This window comes from Candida tropicalis, assembly GCF_000006335.3.
Source record: "Candida tropicalis MYA-3404 genomic scaffold supercont3.7, whole genome shotgun sequence".
Classification (NCBI taxonomy): domain Eukaryota; kingdom Fungi; phylum Ascomycota; class Pichiomycetes; order Serinales; family Debaryomycetaceae; genus Candida; species Candida tropicalis.
The window spans coordinates 117,785-142,547 of record NW_003020059.1 but is presented as its reverse complement, the minus strand read 5'-3'; the positions used below and the strand labels follow the sequence as shown (position 1 = coordinate 142,547).

The window sequence follows — 24,763 nt, the reverse complement described above, 5'->3', positions numbered from 1 at the left end:
CGTTGGTTCTTCGGATGTTGATAGAGTTGATTTGTTTATCGGTTAGTGTTTATTTTTTTTCTCGGTGGTTTTATTTTTTTCAATATTTGATTCACTTTTATTATCACCACATCCATTTGATAATGTTACAGTATTGTATACACATTGCTTGTGGTATAGATATAGTATCGGCAATATGGCAACTTCAATATAATAAACAAAAGAAATCCATATATGGTTTGTCATTTGACTATGTATTGTTTTCTTTCTTGCATTTATTCCTATCAATTCTCACAATTTTTCTATATATTAATAACGATTTACAATATCTGATTAGAAATCCCATATATAACATAATTCCTGTATCATTTGTTGTTTTATTGTTTGAAATTGCTCAATGTTGCGTATTAGTATTGATATTATTACAATTACGAGTATATAATTCAACTAAAAATTCAAATCAAGGTTTTAGTCCCTTTGGATTAATCTTTTTAGGAAGTATCGGGTTTTTACTTTTATGGGTAATCAAAATGTATACATTTCAACAAGGTAAGATCATATTGTTGGATGTAATTGATATGCTATGGATGATTAGTAGAACATTATCATGTGTTAAATATTTACCTTTGATATCTATGAATTGGTTTGATGAATCTGTTGTGGGTGTCTTCCCCGATTGGTGGAAATTTCAACTTGCTACCTGTGGGTTTCAATTATTAGGCAAATTATCTAAAACTCATTCATGGTGGGAAATCCCTTTAAATTATCCAACTTGGGTAGAATTATTGGCTCACTTGGTTTCACTTGTTATTCTAATTTATCAATTGTATATTTATAAGGATAACAAACCAACGTTAAAAGAAAGATCAAAGTGATAAATAATAAATAAGTACATGAGAAGTCTATAGACAAACAAAAGAATAAATAGATAGAGAGTGGTAATATATAGTTAGAAAGTCTAGGTGAATTTTTTTATAATCTTCCTCCTAACAACTTGACAGCTAGATGAACACCATAACTTATTTTTCTATCTTCATCAAGAATATATTTAGGTTCTTGCAAGGAATGCTGTTGTTCTTGTTCTTCTTTGTTGGCTTCTAATCTTGGAGCAAAATCTTCTAAAGTCAACTCTTTAACATCTTTCATTATATGATCTATTTCTCCCTTCATTTTCTTCTTAAGTTCTTCATCTTTTGTTATAATGATAGCATTACTTTCCAAATCACAGGAATATGCACGTTTGGTATAATTAGATGATCCAACCACTGTAATACTTGGTTCATTTTCTCTTGGGCCGGTGATCCATAACCCCTTAGCATGATATGACCATCCACCAGGAGTGTTAACTACACCCTTTTGCCATTCATATACGGTAATCAATGTTGATTTTCCCAATTTCTTAACTTGTTCGATAAATTGTTTGGCAAATAAAAGATAAGCTTGTGGCAAATAGTAGGAAACACCTGGTGATTTGTAAAATGAATTGGCTTTTGGTGACGCTGTTATTATGGTGCCTTGTGATTTACCATTTAATAATCTGTGTTGATATTCTGGCAACATATTGAAATAACCTGCTGTGAACCACCATTTAACCTTTGGTGAATCACCATATGATAACACTCTTAATATAGCTGGTTTCTCAGTCAGTTGATCTTGATTTTGTGGAAATAATGGAGTAAATTGAGATACTGGGTATACCACGGTATCATATTCTGTAGAATTATCAAACTCCTCAAAAGAATTCAATTGCTGTTGTTTCAATAATGGTGTTAACAAATGTGAAGAATCACTGATAAATCTTTGTAAATTCAAATGAGGTTCACCACTTGCATTAGATGTTGGCCAAGTCATTTTAAAACCTTGTTTCAATTTGGAGGTATGAACTATTCTATAAGACAATGATGCTATAGCTTTATGAATCTTAAAATAATAATCAGTTAAAGGTTGATCTTTAAATAAATAATAACGATCTTGTCTATCAGTGAAATAATCCTCGGATAAGTTAGCTCCACTTAGTATAATTTCTTGATCAAACCCATATAATTTCATATGTTGTAAACCCCAACCTTCATTAATTCTTTTTGGTGCCAACATCTTACTGAATCCAGCCAAATGAGGAGTATGATACATGCGAATATCGATTCTTCTACCAAACTTCTGTTCTAAAGGTGCCAATAAGGAAGCACTACATAAATTTGGAGCTTCTCTTGTACCTCTAAGAGCATCAGTTAAAATATAAACTTGTAAATCATCATTCTTTTCCATAGCATCAGAAATACATTGGATCAATTCATGTTGTTTAGTCCCAATATAAAGTGTACTTAAAAAAATCCTACTTTTGGCAGTAGAAATCTTGTTTAATAAAGTCTTGTAAAATACCCTTGGTTCATTCATAACTTCTATATCCCCTTTTTTCAACAAGAATCGTGGAGCTATTGAATCCAACTGAGTGGTAAGTGAGTTAATAGGAGATGACATTGTTGTATAAGATCTATGAGATGATGATGTAGTAGATGTAGTGGTGGTAGTAGTAGTAGTAGTTAATGAAGAATGTAAGAAATGATGTAAACGGGCAAACATGAAATTACCATTAAAGGAAGAATAAGAAGAAAATAAAGTATTTTTAAAAGATCTATAATTTATCATCAACTTCATATTTTTTCCATATTTTTTTTTTTTTTTTTTTTACTTTTTCTGTTTATAATCCTCTCGAGTTTATTATTTTAATTACTAGTATTCCCTCTAATGTATGGCAATTGCGATTTGCTACGGAAAAAAAAAAATTTTCTCTCTCTCTCTCTCTCTTTCTCTCAAAGTTAACGATAGGCTGTGTGCAGGATATGCACCAATCATCAATTTCCCCGTAGCCAAATATAACATGGGGTTGTGTTAGGTTTGTGATGTAATGTATTGTAGTTGAAACTAATTACTACTTCTGGGAATTCATTTAGAAGGATAAATTTTTTTAAAGCCACAAATGGTACCTGTCTACACACACACATACACAGAGAGAGAGGGGGAAAAGAAGAATATTATGCTTCTACAAGTGTGTCATGTTACTAGTTTAATCCCCATGGATGACTATACTCACCCCTTTTTTTTTTGCTCAAGTGGGAAATCGGGATATGAAGAAGGATTGTTAAATTGGCTTAGTTTAATTAAAGATCGATTTACTCTATATATCACGGCAATTCTTCATCTTTCCATCGCCAAAATGGGCAGGACCACATAGCGAGAAAATTGTGCCCTTGCTTTGTCTTACGGCATCAGCTCCACATGTTGGCGTTTATTTTTTTTTTTTTTTGTTGAGTGTACATAAATGTTGGGAGAGGAACTATGGGATTGGTGATGATCTACTATGTGTTGAGCATTCCTTATCGTATATGTTTCATATTTTCTTACACCATTTAATATATAAATAAGAATTAGTAAGGTCGTACGAGTGTAAAGAGAAGCAAAAATCACTTGAATAAAAATTATTCCTAAATGGGAAATCTTATCGGCAAATCAATCAAAAACGGAAATAACAATTTTCTTTTGCTTTTTTTTTTGTCTTCTGATAAGAGGTCGTGCCAGTTCTAATTTTAGTGCTGTTTATACACGACCCTTTCTTTTTCATTAGTCCTCCCTCCCCATCCCCCGCCCCACTTCAGATTAGATAATCCACCAACTCTTGCTCTTTTTGTAGAATGATAACTTTATTACTCTATTGCTTTAACAACTACAAGACCCATTGATTATTTCCTTATTTTGATAATAACAACCATTGTATTACCTGGTGAATGTTTCCTATTTGGCTTTTCCTATTTATAATTACAAGACAATAGATATGGTTTCACATAAAAATGGCTTCTCCACTCTTGCCTCATTTGACTATTATTTTACCACCACCACGGTTGTTCCTTATTACTTATTGTTAACTTAATTATACAACAACAGTTTCATCCAGTTATTTAAAACATTAGACTTTTCCATCCTGTTTTATAAAAAGTATGTCTTGCTACTGATTAATATCCTACAAATATGTATAATTTATGGGTTTCAGGAAAGTTACTTGCAACCATCAAAAAAAATAAATCACGTGACTTTGTGATTTCCTAAATAGTGACTATTTACGATATATGCCCAAGAAAAAAGAGTGATGGCAAACTTATGGACTACCATAGATGGTTAGGTCTACTATACTCTATAGCCCCAACAAGAAGCGTTTGTCCACATAGAATTACATCTCGGAAAACGTGGGTATTATTCTTTGGTTAAGAGTTCTTTCTTTCCTATTCACCAGTGATAATAACACAAAAAAATCTTCTCGAGATAAATTTTTTATTTTTTTTGTTTTTTTCGTTTGTTACCAAATCATTGATCAACAGTCCCCCAGTTTATATATGATGACGATGCTGAATCTTATCATATTGAGTGAAAAGGATACATTGTTGACAGAACATTACGATATATGACAGCTCATATGACTGATTACTTTTTATTGCTAATTAATCATTTTCTTATGATAAGGGTGACATTTCAATCCCTGCATGATAACTTAAATTATTCCAAAGAAAACGTGGGAGCGAAAAAAATAATATAAGGTCAAAATTATTTACACGTGGTGTACTAGTTCATTTGGTATTTCAGAGTACAATTAATTTTATCCTTATTCAAAAATTCAATCCAAAAGATATGAAGAAAAATCACTACATTGGGAAATAACTTGGAAGACAATAAATTTCAATTCACAAGATTGATATCATTTAAATTGTGTTATATCCATCCCCCTTTGTCAAATTTATGACACTTGCTTTCTTTTTTTTTTTGTTTATACTTCCACTTTTGATTGATATTGATATATCATATAGTTGGTTATTAAATCATGTCAACTACAGGTATGACGGACCCAGAGAAAAAGGAACCAAAGATCCTGGAATCTGATACTTTTTTTGATGACGATTCTCAATTGTATCACGTGAATGATATTGCTTTACACGAGAAAATGGTTTTAATCAACAGAGCCATTGATGAAATTGGTTTTACTCCTTACCACATTAAATTATTCTTCCTTAATGGTATGGGTTATTGGACTGATACCCAGTTGACTTATTTGGAAAGTAATGTTCGTACATTTATCAACTATCAATTTGGATATACTTATCCTATTAGTAATGAAATGTTGGCCGCTGGCTTGTTAATTGGTGCTATTTTCTGGGGATTTTCAGCTGATTTGATAGGTAGAAGAGTTGCCTTCAACTTGTCTTTATTGTTGAGTTCTATTTTTACTATCTTGACTGGAGTTATGAATAATATGGCTTCATATTGTATTTTTGTGTTTTTGAGTTGTTTTGCAGCAGGTGGTAATTTGGTTCTTGACACTTGCGTTTTTCTTGAATATTTACCTCATAAAAACCAATGGTTGTTGACTTTTTTTGCATTTTTTTGGGGGATTGGTCAAATTGTCGCAGTTGCATTGGCTTATGCATTTTTACCAAACAATAGTTGTGAGTCAGCTGAGTATTGTCCTTCTCATATTAACCGTGGATGGAGATATGTATACTACACCAATGGTAGCATAGTGTTGGCCATGTCCATTTTACGGTTGACAATTATTAGGTTGAAAGAAACTCCCAAATTTTTGATATCTAATAATCGTGATGCTGAAGCTGTCCAAGTATTGCAAGAGATTGCCACCAAATACAACCGACCATGTTCATTGACATTAGAACAATTAGAAGCATGTGGAGAAATTCAAATCAATGATGATTTCAGAAAACATATTGATGTTAAAGGTACTGCTCAATTAATTTATCACCATGTGCAAATTTTATTTTCCAATAAAACAATGGCTAGATCGACTTCATTGGTATTTTTAAGTTGGCTATTATTAGGTATTTCCTATCCATTATATTCTTCATTCCTACCTGTTTATCTTGCAACTAGAGGAGCAAATATTTCTGCGCCTGATGTTAATGGTGTTTACAGAGACAATTTGATTTCCAATACTGTTTCAATTGCTGGACCGTTGATAGCCGGGGCTTTGTTGTATTTTTTTCCCATTATAGGTAGAAGAGGCGTGTTATTCATTGGAGGTGTTATGTCTATGGCATTTCTTTTCGGATATACTCAAATCAAAAGTAGAGCACAAAATGTTGCCTTGTCGTCAATTTCATTTGCGAGTATGTATATTTATTATGCAGTGTTGTATGCATATACTCCTGAAGTATTTCCATCTGCAGCACGAGCCACCGGAAATGCAATAGCTATTGCTTGTACAAGAGTTATGACTTGTATAGTTCCTGTGATTGCATATTTTTCCGATACTTCATCTTCTGTACCTATTTGGATTTGTGGAGCTTTTGTTGGAGTTCTTGGATGTATTGCCTTGTTCATGCCTTATGAACCAAGTAAGCATAGAGTTGTTTAGATTTTTGAAAGTAGTTTAAAAAAAAGAAAAATGTAATAGTTGCTTTGTGATAATTAAGGTCGGATATAAGATAGTAGTTTGAATAAAAATAGAATTCACCTATGGAATTACTACACACTTAGTTTGTGAATTTCCATGAAATTTTAGTTAGAAAAGGACTAAATTAAAGAATAAAAGAAGAAGAAGAAGGTTATTTTTATCTATTATTCTATTAGTAAGCTGTGATGTCATTTCAGTATTAGTTACTCCCTTTCAAAGTGGCCACGTTCTTCTTAGTAATAGTTTCGGAGATATACTTTCTTTAATAAGATCAATAAAATTAATAAGCAACCAAGTTGCCTGAAATTTTCAACAACCCTATTCATGAAAAAAAAAACAGTAACAAAAACATCAAGTGAAATGTAGCTGCTAATTTTTACATTTACATTTACATGATAAACCAAACTTCAAATGATAATGAATAAATAATATGATCATTTTACCTTTACCCCTCTTTTTTTATGACCTTGAACATAAAGAAAATAATCTAAATGGTCATTCATGTCTTTTCCCAATTCTCTCTCGATTGATCTAGTTATCTATCGATCTATCTATAAGTGAGTGATCAATCCAGCTTTGTTTTTGTTTTAACTTAGCATTAGATTTCGCAGCTTCAAAGAAAAAAAGAAAAAGAAAAAAAAAAGATTTTGTTCTCTCAAAATGTGAGTGAAGATGATTACGTAATACATATACTAGGCGAGATAGAGAAAATAGTTTGTTCATGTACATGAAGATAAATTGTGCATAGTTTATAATGAACTGAACTGAAATTCTGTTACAAACTAATCGAATTGAGATAAGGGTGGAAATAAAAAAGTAGTGTAGTAGTAGTAGTAGAGTAACTAAGTGTTAACTTTTTGATGAGTAATATAAAGGATAGTCATAACGGAAAAACCGTGATGATATGAAATTCTACAAAATAGCTTATATTTTATAGCCGTAGTAGTCATCAAAGTTCGAAATAAACTAACCACAATATGGTCAAGATAGAGACTGTGTGTGTGAGAGACAGAGAGAGGGATCAGACGGAGACAGAGAGTGAGGGAAGAACAGAGGGCCAAGAAATGGATGCAAATTGAACATCTTATTCGTAAAAAAAAAAGAAGTGATTGCGAGATGAATCTGGACAATGTTTGTATTGTTTTGTAGTAATGAAAGGGGGGCTTATTATTGGGTGTAAAGGGGGGGTGTGTGTGAAAGGTGGAGGAGGACCAGTTCTCGTAATAGCAATAGTTCGGAAACAAGAAGTTATTGGAGATTTAAACCCACTAGTGATCTTTTTAGTGTCCACAGTAATATCCCCCACTACAGTGGCTTTTACAATAACCACCACCAAGTTATTTATTGCTTTTTAGTATTTCTTTTATCTACAAGATAACTAATTTTATTTTTAAGAAAGATTAGGAAATTAATAAATATTATCTATGTACGAAACTCTATATTTTAATTATTTAGCTTTGAAGAATTTATTAAAGTGTACTTCTTTACCAATCTTAGTTCTTTTGATGATAGTTTGAACACCAATTGCACCAAGATTAATTGGAGTACTACCTTCTGGAATATCACCAGTAATTTTAATTTTAAAAGTTTCATCATCTCCAGAACCATCCAAATGAACAATATGAAAAGTATCGGTACCAGCGATAGTCATTTTATCTAAATTTGGATGTTCAAAAGTTTCATTAAACCCATAACCAGTATCAGCTAATGTAAGATAACCATCCGAATCAATATTGACAAATTTTGTTGGATCTTGAGTTGATGCAAGTACTGTTAATCCAGTACTTTCATCAAGAACTGGAAGAAGAAATGATTTGAAATTAAAATCTCCACAGAGATATAAGAAAGCTTTTTGAATTTCTTCATGTGGTAAACAAGCCATTTCACCATAGTATTCATCATCCAGTATAACCATAAAACCAACTGTGTCAACACCAAAAACAGTAGCAATAAATAAAAGAATAGTAGCAATAAGGAATTTCATTGTTATAGTAGATTATTAGAATTATGATAATTGATAGTTAGTGTTATTTTGAATATTATTGAATTAATGATTAATTAAATAAAAAAGAGAACAATGGAATTTAAAAAAAATGGGATTTTCTACCAGTATTTATAAACAATTGGATGCAATGAAAATGTGTTGAAAATAGGTTGTAATGTTGAGGAGGATGAAAATGGAAATACTAATCTAAAGGATATAAAGTAAAAAAAAATCACAAAAATATAATTTAGCACCCAATGTAGTTGCTGAACGAACTGAGCCTCTTAGTTAAAGTTGATAATTATATAAAAATGATAATTCAATACTGTATCATACATCTTACACCTTTGTGTGCAAAATCTTCTAGTTTTTGCTCTTACATATATATATCTTTGTGTCAACAGTGTTTTTGGGAGACATAAGAAATAAATCTTCAGAGATTGTGCTTCGGATGTAACTGTCCGTAGATCTCACAAATGAAATTCAGTAGCCAAATACAGTTGAAAGTTTCAATTTGCTTAATGACTAACACCCCCTTTCCCTTCATCCCATAATCACCACCACCACCCCCATTCTCCACCAATGAATTTCATAATTTTTAGTTGGTTTAGTCAAGTCCTCCTAGAAATGGTTTCTCACATTACTATATTTCAACAACATGAACATCCACCTGTCATGATATTATTCATGCAATTAATTGAACAACAATTTAATTAATACCTGCAAACGAATAAATTATAACCTGATCTTTCAACAATTGGACATTACATTATGGCGAGATCTTTTTCAACAACTAATCCAATGCTAATGAACAATGAACAATGAACAATGGATAGTACCAACAAAAAGTATCACTAAACTTATTTACGTGGTCTAAATTATTCATATGATAAATAAAACGCTTGGTATACAAAAAAAAAGTCGTGCATTTTGGGTAAGTAGACTAAAAATGGGCAAATTTGTGTCATCACATATATTGGTGTGTGCACTACTCTATGGGATTGATTAATATGAGAATGGTTCTCGGCCGAGGCGGAATCTAGGCCAAAAATAGAATTTAGATCTTCTTAGCCCTCCAACGGGCATATAAAAAATTTTCCGAACTAACATTTAAAGCTACAGCCTCACTTTTTGTATAAGACAGTGATCATTATCTCCGATTCATCTTCATATTTCCCCAAATTATATGTTGGAACTAAGGTACATTTCATGATGGAATTTTCATACCAAATTGGGCCCGGAAAAATATGGAATATATTTCCTCAATTGGCATTTTGAGTTTGTTTAAAGATACAAGTACCACAAATGAATTAAAATTGATGAGGTAATTAACAATTGGTGTACAATAAAAAAACGATTTAGGAACGATATTAAAACAATGAAGAGAGTGTGTGACAGGTACAGGACAATGTCAATAATCTGTTGAACAATTAAACGAGCCCCAAACAAAATTTGAGTTTATAATTATAAAATCACGCAATATCCCCCAGTGAATATCGTGGGGGATGTATAAATAATGTATTCATCACCATATTGCAAAAACAAAAACTCTAGACAAACCCAATTGACAAGTAAAAGTAAAATGGTACAAACTTGAATGTTCGTTCACGGAATTGATTTCTCTTTTGGTAGTAATTAGAATTATGGATAATTCCATCAATTTCCGATTTCTAAAATTCCGCTCAACCTAGTTTTGGTAAGAAATGAATGCATATTCGGATTAACTTGACATTCGGATATAGAAGCTGCAAATCATTAAAATGAAATTCACTTGCTTACTTGGTACATTTGTTTGATCAACTTACAAGCATTTCACATATTTGATCGATCGGGTTACAAAAATTTAAAATCCACTGTAGGACAAAACTCAATTATGTACTACGAATGACGAATTGAGCTACACACACTTCTTGATTGTAAGAGGATTATTCACATTACATCAAGATAGTTTCAAAATGACACACAAAGTTGAAATATAACTATTGTAATTAAGGCTAGTCTAAACCATATGTTCATGCTTTTGTTGCTTCTTTTTTTTTTTTGTGATGTTGGTCACAGTCAAGTGATTCATTGTTGCGTATTCAATTACAGTCTTGTGGTAAGACTCATAAAAAAGAACTAAGAGTTGACTCCAGTTTTTTTTTTTATTTTTTGATCTTATTGGTTCAATTATCTATGAACGAACCGTTTCCGTCGTTTATAAAATTTTCAAACCCGAAAAGGATATGCCCACATTCAATTCCTCCCCCGTAATATGTTTGTGGAGGTTCTCATTTTCCTACTTTTGTTTGAATTCAATGAATACATGTACTTTTTCATGTCTTGAATATGCAAATTGCTTTCAAATTTACATTTGTTGACAAGTTTGCATGAGTAATGCAACAATTGTCTGAGATTTATACCCTTTGCTTCAATTTGAATCATACGATCTATTGTCACATGTGATATTGCATAGCAAATAAAGGATAACAATAGGATACCAGTTGAAGTAATATTTCACGTGAGATCTCTCGTATTGGTGTTGTTACATAGTCAATTGTTGGAAATTAATTGTTCAAAGTGTTGAAACAGAATATAACAATACCTTTGTGTGTATTTATGAGGCGGGAGAATGGAAAGTTCAAAGAGAATTTTCAAATTTTAATGAATGTCAAATTGATAGAATTAGAAGCGACAATTCTATTGTTCTTGGTAATCACATTGATTGTTCTTCTAAATATGGATACGATATTTAATCATCTGGCTTGGCAACTAAAACAATTGAGTCAAAGATAAATCTTCAATGTATTTTTTGTTTTTTTTTTTTACCTTTTGTCTTTGGTTTTTTCTTTTTATGTTTATTTTTGTCATTTTTCGGTTTTCGTATATACCAACCAATCGTTGACAAGTTCACTTGACTTGTTGTGTAGAATGTTAGTTTTTAACTGTTTCCACTAAAGTTTACTAGTGGAGTTAGTCCATTTTTTAAAATCCTTTCAACCGGTACACTTGAATCTTAATCATGAGTCGTAAGAGAAAAATTGAATTTGTGGTTCAATTCGCAACCAAATCAAAATGAATTATTATCAACTCAGTACAAATTAATTCTTAGACTAATAACTCTGGATCATAAATTTTAATAATAGAGATCGTAGTAAATGATTCAATTGCCTTTCCTCTTATAGAGTTTCTAGTTTTTCTTTTCATTAACTAATTTTATATCATATTTATCTAATTTTGTCAAGTAATAAATTCAGATAGTTTTTTTTTGTCGAATTCAATACAAATTTTATATGAAAATGTACATACTGTATTTATTACACACCAACTATTAGACCCCTTCTTATAATCAACAATTATTGATCAATATCAATTTATATAGCACCAATCACATCAATTGAGTTCTTCATTCTTCAAATCGTAAATATGTGTCTTTTGGAACGACGCAAATTATGTAACAAAAAATAATAAAAAATACAAAAGCGCAAATTGAAAATTGCGCTCTCATACTGCATATCAAAGCCACAGTTATCAATACAAAGAAAGAAACAATTAATCCGCACGTACATATACATATATATATTACATTTATTTACAAGACAGACATTCTATTATCATATTAGGTTTTGATTATTACCATTCTTTTTAGAACAACATGATCCTTTACTTGGGGGATTTGGATTATAATTTTCTACTCCATTGATATTACCGTTATTAGTGGTAGCTAGACTATTATGTAAATTATAGTCAAAAATTTCAAAATTTCCTTGATTATTTGTAACTTGCAGTGGTTGTGGAGGAGGAATATATTGAGACATTGATGATGGATTCAGAATGTTAACTTGTGGTTGATTCACTTGGGGCATAGCCATCGGTATAGATTGCATGGTTGACATTTTTTGCTGGGAGGGTAGTTGTGGAATAGAAACTGGTGATTGAGAGGCAGGAGCTAGCAAATCAGCAAAATTAAAATCAATCGAATTTAGAAGCTTAGACTGATCTTTAAAATAATCATCTAATTTATAACCATTGATAATTCCATGAACTTCACAATTGGTACAATCACAAGAATCCGATGGACATGAACATGTATTGGGCGATCCAGGACTACTTGATTCTGATTGTTCTTGAAGTGAAGTAACTGCAGTATGAAGAATATTAGGGAATTCCCCATTATCAGTGAATGACAAAGAATTAAACACCATATTTCCCTCTTCAACTTTTGGAGGGAATGAATTGATATCATAATCCATAAACTCGACTGAAGGGTTTGATTCCGCTAGCGTGTTAGGAATAGTTCCAAGCTTGCTATTTCCATGAACGATACAACCTTCACATGAACAATCATCTCCACAACAACATGTGCCTGGAATGGAACATGAAGCAACTGGAACCACACCGTACACTTGTGCTTCATTTGTTTTTGCTTCGTTAGATTTGGGTATTTCATTAACTAATACAAATTTTTGATCTTGTTTAACTTTATTGTTCAATTTGTTTTTTATATAATTCTGAAGGATCCTTGATTTATTGACAGCACGTTTTTTATTGTTGCAACAATCACACGATTTCCCCTTTGAAATCTTAGGAGTACAACAACTAGAAGTATTTATAAAACTATCATGATTAATTATGGGTTGTTGCTGCGGCACTGGTTTTGTAGTTGTGACTTTTGAAGTTTTTGATTCATCATAAGGACCTATAATTTCACCACTTTTCAAATCCACAACTTGCTTGTTTGATGCCTTGAGAATTACAATTGGTGCTGTGGAACATTTCTTGGATTTATTATCATTGTCCAAGATCTCTTCACTGTTTGCTATTTCTTCTGCAAATACCGCCACTCTATGATTAGGATTTCCATTTGCATATTCAACAGGTCTTCCCTTTGATCGTACCTGTAGTAAAGGTCGTTGATGATGCTTACATGAGGATGAACGATGTCCTCTTACACATTCCATACACGCGTACTTGTCACCATCAATTAGAATCATTTTATTTCTTTCTTTCTTTCTTTCTTTCTTTCTTTCTTGAACTATAGAAGCGTACCCATGTGTTAAACAGTGGTTGTCTGAGAAAGGGGATAAAGGGGTGGTTGGCAGTATTACCAATAGGTTATAAGTATATTTTTTTTACCTGTCTCTTTTTTTTTTGAGTCAGGGCGCTGGTTCATACAATGAGCAAATTTTTCACTTCCAAATCAGGTGAGTTAAACCGATGACACCTGTAGATGAATTGATAGTACCAGGATCGAATCCGAACCAGATCATCCGAGATTAATTAGATAAGTGTATCTCTGTAACAGAGTTTGAAGTATCAGGATATTAGTTGCAAATTTAGCAAGGATATACATGAGATCATTTTGTACTTATTTACTGTGTCAAATCACAGAAACATATTAAAATTAGTCAATTATGTCCACTTCAACCTACTTTATCTAATAATGGAACATCTTGACAGAAGATACGACACCAGCTGGATAAACTTTGTTTTTTGTTCTTTTAACAATGTTGAATGCCAGATGGGATTCCGTTTTATCTACATAGATTGACCCTCCATCCTTTGTGTGTGGTGATATTCATTAGATCTTCAAAGCTTTCTCATCTCATTAAACATAAACAGCGAAAAAAAAAAAAATTCAAAACTTCATTCATAATAACCAAATAGACCAATTCACATACACACATTCGTTGATTAAAACAATGCCAGCCAAGTCACAACAAGATTGGGAAGTAGATTTCAATCCAGATGTTCAAGCAGATTCTCAAATTAACTACGACGATGCCATAGATTATTGGTCAAGTACCCCAGCAACTGTCAATGGGGTATTGGGTGGATATGGTGAACAAACATCTGTTCCTAAAGCTGACATTGTTGGATCTTCTACTTTTTTACGTAAATTACAAACCAGAATGACTATTCCAGAAGGTGTTCCTAAAATCACCATAGATATGGGTGCTGGTATAGGTAGAATCACTCGTGATTTATTATGGAAAATAAGTGATCGTGTTGATTTACTAGAGCCAGTTAAACCATTTGTAGCACAAATGGAAAATGAATTAGTTGGAGTTAGAAATAAAGGAAGATTAGGCCAAATTTATGATATTGGTATGCAAGATTGGATTCCAGATAAACAATATTGGTTGATCTGGTGTCAATGGTGTGTTGGACAATTACCGGATGATGTCTTGGTTGAATTTTGGAGAAGATGTGGTGAAGCTTTAATTGAAAATGGGACTTTAATAGTTAAAGAAAACATCGCCCCTGTTGAAGATATATTTGATGAAACTGATAGTTCTGTTACTCGTACTGATGCCAAATTTAGAGAATTATTTGAAAGAGCTGGTTTTAAATTGATTGCTAGTGATATTCAAAAAGGCTTACCTAAAGAATTATACCCAGTTAGAATGTATTGTTTAAAGAGGAAATAAATCAGGACATTCCAAATATACAACTAGATATCTTTTATTGTAATAACCTTGGGTTTGAATATCCGCGTGGATTATCTAATCCAATTATAATATTCAATGATGAAATTATAGACCATTTCAAATCCTGAATTGATGATTTCAAGAGATATTATTTTTGAACGGCCTCCTTCTGTTGGTGGATCTATATGACCCATGTCTTATACGATACAACTCTTCTCTTTATTGCCTTAACCTAAATTCATGAATGTAGTTATTCGCCTCCTATTTATTATGTTGGATGCAAAAATCAGTCGATTTTACGTTCAATACCAGAACAATGTGAAAAATGAAAGGGATGAAGAACAGGAGTGAAAGAGTCTACGATTGAATGGACATTCAATTATTTCATTGAAAATTTTAGTCTCATGGTTATGAATCTTTGATTATTATTATATTTTCTAGAACTGCATTTTATGTAATTGACAACGGAGAAAGAGAGGGGAGGGAGATTACCACCGATGGTTTTTCTTGATGTTCAAATGAATGGTGTCAATATTTACCAAATATAAAACCCATGAGAGAACCTCATTAGCAATTGCATACAACAAGCAAACACACACCAATTAGAATGATATAATTTCTCATTGGGTTCGTTGGCAAAGTTATTTTGTAATTGGTCGACATAGTTACATTCAGAAGTGAATGACACAAAATCGAGCACATTCTTAATTATATAAATGGGCGGCAATTATGAATTTGATCAATAATTCCATGATAATAACCCCCCCGAACCAATCATAGGAGATGACCCATCCATTTGTGTCAAGTTGATCATTGTCATCGTTGCAATGGACAGATCAGGAATAAATTATTAACTTCGTGGTTAGCACATTGATGAACTCTTTAATAACTCCTTTACCCCTTTGGCTCCATTTCTCAAAAGTGTATAAATAGCATGAGTTTCTTCTTCTCCTGTTTGGAATTAATTGTATCTAATCATCAATAAAATCCACAACAACTACTAACTATAAAAACATGAAATTCGCTTTTACCACTTTATTTTTCACTATCGGTGCTGCTTTAGCTGACACTGTTGGTTTGATGGTTACTCTGGATAACGATTTCTACGGGGAAATGGCTTGTTTTTCAAATCAAGGTGATGATAATCGTTTATATCCTTGCAATGATTTTGATTTCAGAATGTTTCTCGAACCAATTACTGATTCGGACTCGGGTTTAACTGTACTTGCTACCGTGGCTCAACCAACGAGATACGTTAATGTTGATTCCGAAGGTTTCCTTGTTTTGGATGATAAAGGTTACGGATTTAATGATACTTTTGAACGCCCAAACTTACAAAATGTTAGTATTAATGACATTGAAACCTTTTATCTCGTTCAAAATGGATCTGGTGACTCAGTTAGATATGACATAAAAGTTATGGAAGAAGCTCCAGAAGGTGGAATTCCAGTTACTTTTGGCGAAATTGGCGTTGCAACTATAATCAAGAAGAACAAATTAGGTCAAGAATTACATTTCAACAAGTTTATTAAAAGAGGTTAGTATAGGTGTGTATTCTATATTTGTTCAAAATATAAATATGGTCTATTAGAGTATATTAGTTGATTCACATTGTAAATTATCCATAGTTAGTTTCCTGAAACATTCATATTTGAAATACATGCAAACGTGCAAAAATGAGTCTCAGAAGAGTTAAGATCTGACAAGCCCAACAAAGCATGTCAAACTACTACAACTAATTTTTGGTCTTGCCATTAGTAATCTAGATTCTTAAGTTGCTACTAACTACATAATTAGTAATCCTATTTTTGTACTATATGTACCATTGAACTTGTCCGCCCCTTTATCCTTCATTTACATTGACATTCTAATGAGCTTTGCAAAGTTGTGCCAAAAAAGTTGCAGCAATTTCAATTATACCGCACGAGAATGAAATGCATCGAATCGCCTTAATTAGTTGAAGGTACCAAAAATATAAACCAACAAGAACAATTTCCACGGAAGTAACCATGAAGAAACCAGTATGCTTGTAAACCAACTGTTGTCCAAGTTGGTATAGTTGAATAAATAGGGGTAGACTCCCCCTTTTGAGTTTGACCCAAGACAAACTATAAATATGAAGGGAATAACCCTACAAACTGAAGAATCGTTGGATATTTCTAATCATTAACAATATCCTCAAATTAAAACATAACTATCCATTCCGAAATGAAATTTACTTACGCTGCTGTCTTGGCTTCTCTTGGTTCTGCTTTTGCTAAAGTCCTTTTGTTAGCCCATCTCAAGGAGTCCACCGAGTATGTTTATGTTGCTTTACCAAATGACAACAAAGATGATCGTTTATATATTTCAAATAAGTCATCCTGGGATTCCGGTTATTGTCTTGTCCCAAAATCTGATCAACAAACCAAGTTAATTACCCTTGCTTCTGACTATGATTCTGAAAAATTTGTTAATGTTGATTCTAACGGGTTCCTTGTTTTAGCTGACAAAGGTTATGCTTTTGACAGAATTGACAATGGTAATATTTTTATTAACAATGCTGACACTTTTTACCTTGTCAAGGCAGATGATAAATCTGAAAAGGACGCTTTGTACAATATCAAAGTTCTGGGTACTGTTCCAGATGGTAGTACTCCAGTCAACATTGATGTTTCCACAGTCACCTTTGCTGTTAAAAAGGATGTTGCTACCCCTACTACTATTACTACTACTTATGTGTAAATAAATAGCAAACCGACTCCTATTGTTCTTCACTTTAGTTAATTTCAACTTCACTATATGAATATACAAGTATAGCTGAATAAATTACAGGTCGTGCGCCATTCGCCAATTTTTCGCATTGTTGTTGTTCAACTTTCACCAAAATTTTTCAACAATCGCAAATCCAAAGTAAAGAGAAAAAAAAAAACATGTCAGCTCGAACTTTTCATTGCAGATTTTGTTTATTCTTCTCATTATCAACCATAACAACCGACAGGGAATACTGATAACCATGGAGGATCCTATTGATATATCCTATTATATAGGGGCAGAGGAAATAGAATCATTGAAAACACTAGATGTTCCATTTGATAACCAAGTTGTTTCTATCGATTTACAAGAAGAATTGTTAGATGACCCAAGTGATTTAATTCAATTATTAACTGATCAATCAAGTCCTAAAAAATACTGGATTATAATTGCTAGTGCATATGCTAAGATTGGAAAAGTTGAACAACTGATGAAATTTATTAAAGCAGCTCTAAATTTATCATATTTTGATAATAATGATAGAATTACTTTTGAAAGTTTTATTATTTGGCTTTATTTACAAAATGTTAGTTTGGGAATTGAAAAGGATCAAAACTTGAGTTTGGCAAGACAAGGTATTTCTAAATTAACATTCAAGATTCAAAATGATAGAGAAACAAGACCACTTAATAGTATTTCCAATTTATTATGTTCTGCAGTTCTTAATTTATATGAATCTAACAATGACCATGCTAGCGAAATTGCTGAACAAATTTTGAAAATTAACAGTAGTAATGCATTTGCATTATTAGTTAAAGCACAATCATTATTGAATAAATCAAAAAATTATGCTCATGCATTAAAATTGTTTCAACAAGTTTTAATTATGAATCCAATGATGAAACCAGATCCAAGATTAGGAATTGGTTTATGTTTTTGGTTTTTAAAAGATGAAAAGCTTGCCATTAAATCTTGGGAAAGAAGTTTAGAATTGGATCCATCGAACATAAAACTGAGAATATTTTTAAACTTGGCCAAATTTCATAACACTTTTACTACTTCTTTAAGTGATGAAGAATTTTTGGAAAATTACAAGAATTGTTTACAAGAATTAAGTAAGATACAAAAATCTAGTATTAATGATGCTACTGTATTGTTAACTTTAGCAGCCCATTATTTTGCCAGAGATGAATATGATGTTGTCTCCAAAATTATCAAGAAGATTGTCACTTCCGTTACTGGATCAGATAATATTATTAAATTCAGTATATCATCATCTATTTCCAAATATGAAGCAAGCGTTTTATCTCAATGTGCTACGTGGTTGGGAAGAATTGAATTTAGCAAAGGTGATTTCACTCAATCATCTAAGTATTTCCAAGATGCAATTAAATTAAATGACAATGATATTGTTGCCAAATTAGGATTGGGACAATCACAATACAACCGTGGATCACTTGAAGAAGCTATAATTACATTTGAAAAAATCTTGAATAGTAATGTGAATTGTCTTGAAGCAAATTATTCCTTAGGTGTATTGTATTCAAAACAAGATTCACCAAAAAAGAAAGAATTGGCCATACTGGTTTTGGAAAGATATATAAGATTATCAAATAATCGTGGTGATTCTTCTAGTAGAGAACCGGTTGCTACTAATGCTTATTTGATTCTTTCTGAATTATATGAAGACAAGGGAGATATGAATCAAGCTTTAACTTATTTGAACAAAGCTGTTGAAGCAAGAAAATATGTTGATAAGGATGTTTCCTTGGAAGTGTATAATAATATTGGTGTTTTCCAATTTATGAAGCAAAACTATACAAGTGCTAGTGAAAATTTCCAAGTTGCTGTGGATAAATTAAATGGAGCAGAATTCAAGTCACCAGATGGTGATTTGTTGATTGATTTACCTCAAGATTTGAAAACCACTTTAACATTTAATTTAGCAAGAACCAAAGAAATTACTAATCAAGATGAAGCATTAACAATTTATGAATCATTAATTCAAGAATGTCCAAATTATTTCTCTGCAAAATTAAGAATATTATTTTTAAATTGTATTACTGATAAAAAAACCAAACAAGAAATTAAAGATGAAATTGATGAACTTTTACAATTAAATGCTTCAGATTTGGAGATCAGATCATTTTATGGTTGGTTTATTAAGAATTTTGCTAAAAAAGTGCATTTATCACAAGATGCCGATACGACATTACAAAAGGAAACTTTAATGGAATATGATTCACATGATTGTTATGCCTTGATTTCGTTGGCCAATATTTATTGTATTATGGCGAGAGACACTAAAGGAAGTGAAGAGAAAAAGAGGAAATATTATCTTCGAGCCATTGAATTGTTTACTAAAGTGTTATCATTAGATCCCAAGAATGTTTATGCTGCACAAGGTCTAGCAATTGCATTTATTGAAAACAAACAAGCAAATAAAGGATTGGATATTTTAAGAAAAATCAGAGATTCATTGAATGATATATCAGTTTATTTGAACTTGGGTCATGTATTGTGTCAATTGAAAAATTTTGGTAAAGCCATTGAAAATTATGAATTAGCATTAGCCAGATATACTGATGGTAATGATACCAAGATTTTATCATTTTTGGGACGTGCATGGTATTTAAGAGGTACCTCCGAACTGAATTTACCTTATTTAAAACAAGCTTTAGAATATGCACAAAAAGCAGTTGAAGCATCTAAAGCTAGTTCCAAAGCTGCACTTTTGTATAATGTTTCATTTATACAATTCCAAATTGCTGATGCCATCACTAAACAATCAGTTAATCAAAGAGTTGTTGAAGAAATTGAAGAAGCTATTGCTGGGTTAAATGCTGGTATTGATATTTTAACTAAATTATCATCTGAAGAAGATGATCGTCATTTACCATATCCTGCCAATTATTTGAAAACAAGAGCCAGTTTAGGGTCTAGTACATTATTGGATTCATTAAATAAAGCATTAGAAGAAACTAAAGAAAGTATTGCTGAGATAGAAGATAAGATTGAAAAGGCTAAACAAATCAGACAAGCAGAAGAAGAAGCCAGATTACGAGAGGAAGAAGAAAAATTGAAGGCTATTCAAGAAAAGGAAATGGAAATGGCTAAACAGAGATTGATTTTACAAGAACAAGCACAAATTTGGGCTGAAGAAAATAGATCAAATACTGTTGTTAGTGGGGATGAAAATAATGATGAAGTTGATGAAAAGTTATTTAATGAAGAATCAGCAGCAAGAACTAAAAAGAAGAAAGGAGGAGCTAAAGGAGGCAAGAAAGGCAAGAAAAAGAAGAATATTATTGAAGATAGTGATGAAGAAGATGAAAAGAATATAACTGGTGAATCTGACAATGAAGAAGGTGAAGCCAATGGTAATGGTAAAAGAAAATCAGAAGAGCAAACCGGAGGAAGTAAAAAGAAAAAGAAGCCTCTTTCATCTGAATTTATTGTAGATAGTGAAGAAGATCTAGATGAGTTATTTGAAGGAGATGAAGAATAGAGAGCCATTGTTTAAGGAACAGTTGTATATGTTGTAAAAAAATAAAGAATGTATATTTGTTATAAAAAGAATTATCGTTTAAACCATTTTCTCATTAGTTTATTACTTTCTGAAGTCAGTTTAAATAATGCTTTTTCAAATTCATCTAAATTATAAAGAAATTCATTATTTAAAGTCTTGTTTGCATTATTACTAAAATTATAAATTTCCAAACTTCTAATTTTCAAACAATTCATAACATTTTCAATTAATTTTTCATCATTATACATATTCCCCCATTTTAAAATCATTGAATAATAAAATGGTGTTAAATTGTGTAAATCAATAGATAATGGATCAGTTTTAATAGCATTTATAACTTTATTATTTATAAATTCAGGATCTTTTAAATCAATAAAACTTTCATTGGATTCTTCATTGATAGTTAATGTAGCTAATATTTTAGCTAACCAAATTGGTAATTCAATTTTAGTATTTTCATGAATTGATTTCCCTGGATTCCCTTCAAGATAACCTAATCCAGGTACAGTGAAATTGAATTTTGTAGGGACTTTTTCTGATTCTGCTAAGATATCATCAATATCATAATAATTCGAACTCATATCGGAATTTAGATGTGTGTTGGTTTATAGGTTGGTCAATAAAGTTGATGATGATTTTATGTTTATGTCTATGTTGGATTTATTTTTTTTTCAGGTTGTGTTTAATACGCGTCGTGATTGTGCCACGTGATTCGGAGTTACAGTATAAAGCTGACTCAACTTATAGTGATGATGAATTATCATCTTGGTGTTCTGATAGTATTTCTGGTATTGTCTGCATTGATTATATACTGACATAGCGCCGTGATTTAGTCATCACCTGGTTAGCCTCTTGGTGATGCTTCATCTCGTAGTAAGAATAATGATGGAGTTGATTAATCAAGGGAGAGAAGAAAGCTAAAAAAAAAAATGTAACATCATTATCTTTCGATTGATCCTTCTAACTTTTATCTTTCAATTTAATCTTTGAAAAAGTGGTAGTTTGACTTTTGATATATAAAACTAGCCTTCTATATTCCAGTTGATTTCATAATAATACTGTTAGTAGTCATGACTTCCAATAATCAAGATATATCACCTACTGAATCAGAGAATTACCCCACGATTAATATTGATCAAACAACTGCTCCACTTGAAAGAACTACATCACCAAGAATCACTTTAACTAGACCAAGTGATGTTAATATAAATCATGATGTAGAAAATCTAGTATCACCTCATGTCATTGAAATCCAGCCACAACATGAATCAACTGAAGAAACCCCATTGTTGGCTAATGTTGATATTGATAAGAATGTACCTTCACGTGGGAAGAAATTATCAAGAATATACTCATTGATGGTTATATATAGTATGATCATCGTAATTTTTGTTTTATTGGGATGTATCATATATAATGTTGTTATTAATTTGGAATCATCGATTGATAAATCCATTCATTTAAACATCAATGAAGTATCAATGCAAGAAATAACTCCATCCGGGATAGATGTACATATTAATGGTGAAGTAGAGATAAATTATAATAAGATTGACAATAGTATTCAACGTAATATGGTTAAATTATTTACTGGTGTTTTTGGAAGTTTGGTTATAAGTAATCTACAACCAGTTGAGATATATACTAAATTTATTGATTTAAATTCACCATTTATTCATTTGGTTGATTCTTCACCACCTCCATTGGAAGTTGAAATTATCAATATGGCAAATACAACTATTGATTTTGTATCTAAATGTCAATTTGTAAGTACTGGATTTGTTGAATTTCTTAAATACTATTATCAATTGGATGATGAAATTAAATTTGAAATCAAAGGATTGAGTAAAGAAGTTGAAATACAATCATGGTTTATTAAAAAAGTTGTCACAAATGTTGAATTCCATGATTTTATAACGGTGAATAAAAATGAAATTGTTCCTGATGTGAATATAGATAAATTTGATCTTAGTTCAAATGGGGGTCAAGAAATTAACATTCAAGCTGATGCATCGATAATAACAAGGCTACTACCTTTGGGAATTAATTTACAATTCGATCCAATAAATTGGAATTTATTCTTTGAGGATTGTGATAATGGAATGATTAATGTAGGTGATTGGAAAAGTTCACCATTTGAAATTACACCCAATGAACCAATTAGTTTAACCGTGATTGGAAATATCACATCGATGCCTGATCCATTAATGGAAGATTGTGAAAATGATGGGAAGAGTCCCATTAATAGAATTCTTGAAAAGTATTTAAATGAAGAACCAATTGAATTTTATTTACAAATGAAAGAGCAAGGAAATATTCCTGATTGGATATTTAAGTTTTTGCACGATTCACCGATTAAATTAGCAATTAAATTACCAAAGATAAATCTAGGTTATATCCCATTGGATTTTACTATAAATTCTTCAGAACTTGACTTGAAAGATAACTTAACAACTACCATGAATTCTAATTTGTCAATCATTACTAAAAGATCCAACATAGATTTTGATGTAAGTCAATTTAAAATAAATTTTGAATTATTAGGAAGAAAGAAATCAACGATATTAGTTGGTAGTTCAAATAATGAATTTGTTAAATTAAACATGACTCAAAATGGATATTTAAACATTGCTGCTTTATTACCAAATATGGATCTTGCTGTACCAGATCCAGCAGAATTGGGATTTGTGATTAATCAATTGTTGAACAATTTTATAATTCAAAGTGATATGTATATGTCAGCTGATATCCGTGATACTACTGTGTCATTACCATTTTGGAAAGATCCCAAAGTGATCAAACATGTCTCAATTCCTGCTGTTCAGATATTACCACGGGTTCACTCGTTAGATTACACACAAGATTTGTTGAACAATTTAACTATTGATAACATTTTCTTGATTGAATCGAGTGATACAAATATGAGATTGTTGGTTGATTTGACATTATTAAACCCAACTAATTTCACTATTGATTTATCGGATGAGATTATATTAGGAATTTCCAAGAATAATTCCTTGATTGATTTGATAACAATAAAGAATTGTCATATACCAAGAGGAGATTTTTTCAATGTGACTCTTGAAATGAATATTCAGGCATTGAATTATTATGATCATGCAAATTTAGAATATTCTATAAGTTCATTTTTATCGGGTAAGAATTTAACTATTGATGTTGTGAATAATAGTGCATCAAGTTGGGCATTGAATGAATTAATCAAGCAAATTAATGTTAATGATTTAATTGTTTATTCACCACCTGATTTACACAAGAAATTTATAATCGACGCCACGATTTATCCTTTATCTTCTGATGTTCAAATCACAGTATTTAATCCTATTCAAAATAGTGAAATTGTTGTTGAAGTTTATACTGCTTATGCTAAAACACATGATGATGAACAAATCAATTTGGGACATTTATTACATAGAGAAAGATTAGTAATACCACCTGGATTATATAAAACACCTAGATTACCAATTAAAATTGAATCATTGGGAATGGATATATTTAAGAAATATTTTAATGGAGAATTAAATGTTGAAGTTGATGTTGTATTCAAAGTTGAAATTGATCAATTTGATGTACAATTGTTTTATAAAGGTGATATAGATACTAAAGTAGGCACACATATTATTTAGCTAGCTAGATATAAAGAGAACATACATAAACTA

General features: G+C 31.4%; 11 protein-coding genes across 11 annotated transcripts; 7 read left to right on the top strand and 4 right to left on the bottom strand. All coding sequences in view use genetic code 12, as the record gives it.

The window, feature by feature from the left end:
- Positions 1-14: 14 nt before the first annotated feature.
- CTRG_04911 (uncharacterized protein) lies at positions 15-854 on the top strand (the record flags this gene model as incomplete). The annotated part of the gene is made up of 1 exon (XM_002550567.1): positions 15-854. The coding sequence occupies one exon, from the start codon at positions 15-17 to the stop codon at positions 852-854; it is 840 nt and encodes a 279-aa protein (XP_002550613.1).
- A 97-nt stretch (positions 855-951) lies between these two features.
- Positions 952-2,634, bottom strand: PEL1 (CDP-diacylglycerol--glycerol-3-phosphate 3-phosphatidyltransferase; the record flags this gene model as incomplete). Its single annotated transcript, XM_002550566.1, has 1 exon — positions 952-2,634. The coding sequence occupies one exon, from the start codon at positions 2,632-2,634 to the stop codon at positions 952-954; it is 1,683 nt and encodes a 560-aa protein (XP_002550612.1).
- Positions 2,635-4,846: 2,212 nt separating this feature from the next.
- On the top strand, positions 4,847-6,391 carry FGR2 (Fgr2p; the record flags this gene model as incomplete). Its single annotated transcript, XM_002550565.1, has 1 exon — positions 4,847-6,391. One exon carries the CDS (start codon positions 4,847-4,849, stop codon positions 6,389-6,391), a length of 1,545 nt encoding a protein of 514 aa, XP_002550611.1.
- Positions 6,392-7,877: 1,486 nt separating this feature from the next.
- Positions 7,878-8,414, bottom strand: CTRG_04908 (uncharacterized protein; the record flags this gene model as incomplete). Its single annotated transcript, XM_002550564.1, has 1 exon — positions 7,878-8,414. The coding sequence occupies one exon, from the start codon at positions 8,412-8,414 to the stop codon at positions 7,878-7,880; it is 537 nt and encodes a 178-aa protein (XP_002550610.1).
- A 3,593-nt stretch (positions 8,415-12,007) lies between these two features.
- MAC1 (Mac1p) lies at positions 12,008-13,387 on the bottom strand (the record flags this gene model as incomplete). Its single annotated transcript, XM_002550563.1, has 1 exon — positions 12,008-13,387. One exon carries the CDS (start codon positions 13,385-13,387, stop codon positions 12,008-12,010), a length of 1,380 nt encoding a protein of 459 aa, XP_002550609.1.
- Positions 13,388-14,095: 708 nt separating this feature from the next.
- Positions 14,096-14,824, top strand: CTRG_04906 (N-terminal protein methyltransferase; the record flags this gene model as incomplete). The annotated part of the gene is made up of 1 exon (XM_002550562.1): positions 14,096-14,824. One exon carries the CDS (start codon positions 14,096-14,098, stop codon positions 14,822-14,824), a length of 729 nt encoding a protein of 242 aa, XP_002550608.1.
- A 1,014-nt stretch (positions 14,825-15,838) lies between these two features.
- On the top strand, positions 15,839-16,366 carry CTRG_04905 (uncharacterized protein; the record flags this gene model as incomplete). The annotated part of the gene is made up of 1 exon (XM_002550561.1): positions 15,839-16,366. One exon carries the CDS (start codon positions 15,839-15,841, stop codon positions 16,364-16,366), a length of 528 nt encoding a protein of 175 aa, XP_002550607.1.
- A 666-nt stretch (positions 16,367-17,032) lies between these two features.
- CTRG_04904 (uncharacterized protein) lies at positions 17,033-17,548 on the top strand (the record flags this gene model as incomplete). The annotated part of the gene is made up of 1 exon (XM_002550560.1): positions 17,033-17,548. One exon carries the CDS (start codon positions 17,033-17,035, stop codon positions 17,546-17,548), a length of 516 nt encoding a protein of 171 aa, XP_002550606.1.
- A 271-nt stretch (positions 17,549-17,819) lies between these two features.
- On the top strand, positions 17,820-21,065 carry CTRG_04903 (uncharacterized protein; the record flags this gene model as incomplete). Its single annotated transcript, XM_002550559.1, has 1 exon — positions 17,820-21,065. One exon carries the CDS (start codon positions 17,820-17,822, stop codon positions 21,063-21,065), a length of 3,246 nt encoding a protein of 1,081 aa, XP_002550605.1.
- Positions 21,066-21,136: 71 nt separating this feature from the next.
- Positions 21,137-21,667, bottom strand: PSF3 (DNA replication protein; the record flags this gene model as incomplete). The annotated part of the gene is made up of 1 exon (XM_002550558.1): positions 21,137-21,667. The coding sequence occupies one exon, from the start codon at positions 21,665-21,667 to the stop codon at positions 21,137-21,139; it is 531 nt and encodes a 176-aa protein (XP_002550604.1).
- Positions 21,668-22,156: 489 nt separating this feature from the next.
- Positions 22,157-24,730, top strand: CTRG_04901 (uncharacterized protein; the record flags this gene model as incomplete). Its single annotated transcript, XM_002550557.1, has 1 exon — positions 22,157-24,730. The coding sequence occupies one exon, from the start codon at positions 22,157-22,159 to the stop codon at positions 24,728-24,730; it is 2,574 nt and encodes an 857-aa protein (XP_002550603.1).
- Positions 24,731-24,763: the final 33 nt, after the last annotated feature.